Source organism: Oncorhynchus masou, unplaced genomic scaffold (genome assembly GCF_036934945.1).
Source record: "Oncorhynchus masou masou isolate Uvic2021 unplaced genomic scaffold, UVic_Omas_1.1 unplaced_scaffold_9234, whole genome shotgun sequence".
Lineage (NCBI taxonomy): Eukaryota > Metazoa > Chordata > Actinopteri > Salmoniformes > Salmonidae > Oncorhynchus > Oncorhynchus masou.
In genome coordinates, this window is record NW_027015715.1 from 1 (window position 1) to 5,504 (window position 5,504).

Genomic DNA, 5,504 nt, shown 5'->3' on the forward strand with positions numbered 1-5,504 from the left:
TATATAGTTCCTTAAATAATTCCCTAAAAGCTTCTTGTACATTCTAGACCTATACACTTCCTCGCACACTCATCAATTAACCTAATAATGAACCTAATATTAATTTTGCAGCAAATACAGAAACATGTGTTTTCTTAAAGCAATTGTAAAAGTTAAGGCCTGACAATGCACCTGTCGATAATTTATCTCAAGCGTTGATTCTGACATTATCATTTTGTTCGTTAGAAATTCGTTCACCTTTAAGCCTATTATATTCCTGTTTGGGAAGTTTGTGCTTTTCTATATTTAACTAGGCAAGTCAGTTAAGAACAAATTCATATTTTCAATGATTGCCTAGCAGTGGGTTAACTGCCTTGTTCGGGGGCAGAACGTCAGATTTTTAACTTGTCAGCTCGGGGATTCGATCATGCAGCCGTTCGGTTGGTAGTCCAACGCTCTAACGCCCCAAAATAGCATGTGTTGAACATATTTGGAATAGGCCTAATTAAAAATAATTGTCAAACTGAGTGAATCGGCTCTTGGATTCGGAAAGGGGCTATTCATATTTTTTATTTTAATTTATTTTAAACATACACAAACACACACCGCTGCTGCTGGTACACGAGTGTGTGTAGCCACGTCATAGGCTACCTCAGTGTGGAGTTATCTGCTGAATGATTGTCAGACGGGCAGAGCTGTGTGTGTGTGTGTGGGGGGGGGGGGGGACCAGGGTGATAACGAGCCTGGGAAAACTCCCAACCTGTCCGACTACCTGTCTGTCTGCTCCGCGCGGAGGCTGCTGGGGTGTCACTGTGGCCTTCAGCACGTTGATTTATAGCGCAGCAGATAGGATAGAGCTCCACACACACACACACACACACACACACACACACACACACACACACACACACACACACACACACACACACACACACACACACACACACACACACACAAACAGAGCAGATAGGATGCCAACTCAACTCCACACGGAGCGGTAACTCTCTGTTAATGGTTATCTAGGGGTGTCTCTACCTAACTAGGCTAATACTGCTGCTATCACAGAACACACACAGACCTTTCTGTGAATTGTTCATTTCATAGACTCGAATATCAATTATCAACAACACGCACCTGGCATGCAGATCCATCTTGCTTGGTAGTGGTAGTGAAATACCCTTGGTCTAAGAAAAGATGGTCTAAGATCTATATTAAATAATCTATCTGGGACAGTGAAGCCGATGTTCTCCAACTAAGTAGAATGAATGGCTTTTGGTCGAATTCAGCGCTGCTACAGCTGTTTGACAGCTCACTACTGCCCTCTATCGGTAAAGTCTCGATATGCAGGGAGAGGCCTACTTACCGTGTGCTTCAGCACCACGGTCAGCGGCAATTGTTTTCAGCTGTGACCTCCGGTGGAGGTTATTATGAGGCTACCCGTGTGTGTGTTATATTCCACGGTATAGATGATTGTGTGCTGTAGCCTATTGTTGTTATACAGTGTTGTATAGTGTTAATGTTGTTATGATGTAGCTTGTTATAACATCTCTCTTTCTCTCCCACCCTTAGCGTGTAAGCGCAAGGAGCAGGACCATGGCCACTGTAAAGTTGGTGGTGATCGTGGCGGTAGCGGTGGCGGTAGCGGTGGCAGCAGCGGCGGAAACCACAGCGACAGCAACCACAGCGGTAATGGTGGCCACTCCAAGAAGCCTCGGCTGGTGTTTACCGACGTACAGAGAAGGACCCTCCACGCTATCTTCAAGGAGAACAAGCGTCCGTCCAAGGAGCTTCAGATCACCATCAGCCAGCAGCTGGGCCTGGAGCTGACCACCGTCTCAAATTTCTTCATGAACGCACGCCGACGCAGCCTCGACAAGTGGCTCGACGACAACGGAGGCTCCTCCCACTCCGCTAATTCCTCCGTCTCCACCTGCAGCAAAGCCTGAGGAGGAGGGACTGGAGGGGGAGAGCGGGCACAGTTTTGAGTTGATTTAACTTGGAAAAAATAAGTTGCCACGCTAACTTACAATTTTGAATTATGTCATCTCAGGTAATCAAGTGTTGAGTTGACTACATTTTATATTAGATATGGTGTGAAAGTTTTTAGTTAGCGTGGAGACTTATTTTTTTTCTAGTTTGAAGCAGTCAAGATTTTTTTGCTGTGTATGGGGAGACAGACTGACAGACTCAACCTCGGTGGAAAAGCTTTACAACGTAGAAACTAAGGAAAATACCTATCAACAGCGTTTTGACCTTAAAGCCTGTACTCTAACACTGCTATTTATAGTGTCCAAAGAAAAAACAAACCAAAGACTTGTTTTGACCTGCTTTAAAAACTCTGTTCTGGCATTCTACCCAATCACTGATCTCACAGCTTTAATACCTCCTGCCCACTGTTCTTATCTTTGATCTGACTGGTCGGTTTGAGGGAGGGCCTCTGGATGGACGTTTAATCAGCCTATCAGCTGTGTGGGTTCTGACCAGTGGACGGAGATCCTGTGGGACGGGTCAATCAGCTTTGAGGAGGAATCTTACAGGTGCCACTGGAATGTTCAGCAGCCGTTTGGATTGGTCACAGTTTTCTGTCCGTCAGTAAACCCCAGACACTCCAGGTAGAAGCTGCCATAAACGGATCTCGGTTCAGATGACCTTGCCCCCAATCCTATCAGTAACCATTAGAAGGATGAAATAAATATTGTTTCTGACCCGGGATCAGTGATTAGGGGGGACTTCTACCTCCTTCACTGGAAGAGCAGACAGGGGAGGGGGGAAATCGCCCCAGTAGGAGCTGCTAACCATGACCCATAACCCTTGACCCATTCCGTAGTGCTTTCTTCCTGTACTGTTGAAACAGTAAAAATGAAAACCAAAGCTTTCTCCACTCCAGGGCAGGTAGCCTAGACTGTATGCAGTTATAATACCAAATCACTTTGACAGAATCACAGCAAGAAGTACAACCAAAGAATAATGTCTTATATTTTGTAGCTGATGTTGTAAAGAGTATTTTTAAAGACCTGAGTGTGACTGTTAACACTCTCCTCTCCTCCTATCCCTCTATCTCTCCTATCTTCCTCTCGCCATCTCTTAGTGGTGGAAAAAGTACCCAATAATCATGCTTTAAAAAATTAAAGATACCTTCATAGAAAAGGACGAGTAAAAATGAAAGTCACCCAGTAAAATACTACTTGAGTAAATGTCTAAAAATATTTGGTTTTAAATACACTTAAGTATCAAAAGTAAATATATTTGCTAAAATATGTGAAATTGAAAGTAGAAATCATTTCAAATTCCTTATATTAAGCAAACCGGACGGCATCATTTCCTTTTCTTCATTATTGACGGATAGCCAGGGGCACACTGCAACACTCAGACATCATTTACAAACGAAGCATGTGTGTTTAATGAGTCCACTAAATCAGAGGGAGTAGGGGTGACCGGGGATATTCTCATTATAAGTGCGGGAATTGAACCCTTTTCCTGTCCTGATAAGCATTCAAAATGTAACGAGTACTTGTGGGTGTCAGGGAAGATATTGGAGTAAAAAGTACATTATTTTCTTTAGGAATGTATTGAAGTAAAAGTAAAAGTTGTCAAAAATATAAATGGTAAGGTAAAGTACAGAGACCCAAAAAACTAATTTAAAGTAGTACTTTCAAGTATTTTTACTTAAGCACTTTACACCACTACCATTTCTCCTCCTCTCTTCCTCACCCAGTATCTCTCCTTTCCCTCCATTTCTCTACTCCATCATTCCGGCTCTCCTCTCCTCCTCTCCCTCCATCTCACCTCAGTGGGTATAGATGGATGCTATGCATGTCAGCACCAGGAAGAAAGCACTACAGTGGCTTGCTTTCCCAAAGTACGAGTCAAATTGTGTGGAGTTTACTGTCTAGGGCTTGGTTCGCTCCTTTGCTCCTCTCCATGTCTGGGGTACCAGACTCTGGACTGGGAGTGGGGGGTCAGAGTGGGGGTATCTCTGCCTCTGTCTGTGGGTTACTGTAGCTCCTCTCCATGTCTGGGGTACCAGACTCTGGACTGGGAGTGGGGGTCAGAGTGGGGGTATCTCTGCCTCTGTCTGTGGGTTACTGTAGCTCCTCTCCATGTCTGGGGTACCAGACTCTGGACTGGGAGTGGGGTCAGAGTGGGGGTATCTCTGCCTCTGTCTGTGGGTTACTGTAGCTCCTCTCCATGTCTGGGGTACCAGACTCTGGACTGGGAGTGGGGGTCAGAGTGGGGGTATCTCTGCCTCTGTCTGTGGGTTACTGTAGCTCCTCTCCATGTCTGGGGTACCAGACTCTGGACTGGGAGTGGGGGTCAGAGTGGGGGTATCTCTGCCTCTGTCTGTGGGTTACTGTAGCTCCTCTCCATGTTAATGAGTATTATATTAAATGAAGCAAAGCCAAGCGAGAGCTGCTTCCTCACGTCGAACAGAAAACAACAAAGAAGAGGATAAAGAAATCTCTAAATGTGTTAAGACCTACTGATATTTTCTAGTGTGAACCAAAGATGCTACCTCACTCAATTTCCATTTGTGATTTCTATCACTTTGATGATACCAAAGATAACCAAAGATTTTGTCATTGCACGGCCGACATGAGTGATGTGGATAGAAGGTTTAATGTATTTCCTTATCCTTAACCCCTCCTCTCCTCTCGTCCTCCTCCCCTCCCCCTGCTCTGCTTGGTCTCTTAACATCTCTGCTCTCTACTTATAAAGCTATAGGTAGACATGATACTGAAGCTGTAGACTATGTTACCAAAACAACGAAGATGTTGACAACACTCTAGACATACATATTAACAATGTTCTAGAATTAAATGTTGGCAACGTTCGAGAATGACATGTTGACAAGGTTCTAGAATGTTGACAACATTGTAGACAGACATGTTAAAAACGTTCTTGAATTATATGTTTACAACGTTCTAGAATGATATGTTGACAACATTGAACGTTCTAAAATTACATGTTGACACCATTCTATACAGACATGTTGACAACCTCTCTAAAACTCCCAGGACGAGTGCCTTGCTTGAACCAAAGTGTTAAACCACTGTTGACCTCTCTATGACCTTTGACCTTTTACTCTTTGAAAACCTCAGCCTGTAGAGACGGGCCACTACTGAAGACTAAAGGAATATCTCTCACTCTCTCCATCCTTATCGCTCTCTCTCGCTCGCTCTCTCTCTTTCTCTCGCTCTCTCTCACAAGTGGTGCTTTCGCCAGCTCAACCATGCAATGAAAACATACCAAAGGAATTTCTGATCTCCACTCCTGCTGATATACCAAAGCTCTTCTTCTTCTTCTGTCTCCCCTGCCCCCTCCCTCCCACTCTCCTCCCATCCTCTCTCCTCCCCCTTTGAAGGAAGGCCCAGCACTCTGGCCGTGTTTGTCTCTGAATACCTCATAGTGAGAACTCTGTGGTTCTGTGGAGAGAGATTGTCAAAGTGGGTCAGGCAGAACTCAACTAGTTTGGTAACTAATGTTGTTATTGTTACTTCTTTCAAAAAGCTTTATGGTTCTTATTT

The 5,504-nt window shown here is 44.3% G+C and overlaps 1 protein-coding gene across 1 annotated transcript; it reads left to right on the plus strand.

Annotated features, from left to right (window-relative positions):
* The first annotated feature begins 1,240 nt into the window (after positions 1–1,240).
* On the plus strand, positions 1,241–1,974 carry LOC135538173 (hepatocyte nuclear factor 6-like). Its single transcript, XM_064964142.1, has 2 exons — positions 1,241–1,361; positions 1,549–1,974. The coding sequence occupies exons 1-2, from the start codon at positions 1,241–1,243 to the stop codon at positions 1,923–1,925; spliced, it is 498 nt and encodes a 165-aa protein (XP_064820214.1). The 3' UTR covers positions 1,926–1,974.
* The last annotated feature ends 3,530 nt before the right edge of the window (positions 1,975–5,504 follow it).

Coding starts and splice junctions, on each gene's coding strand:
- LOC135538173 (XM_064964142.1), top strand. CDS start 1,241: ATGAATGGCTTTTGGTCGAATTCAGCGCTGCTACAGCTGTTTGACAGC. Junction 1,362..1,548: donor CCGTGTGCTTCAGCACCACG/GTCAGCGGCAAT, acceptor TCCCACCCTTAG/CGTGTAAGCGCAAGGAGCAG.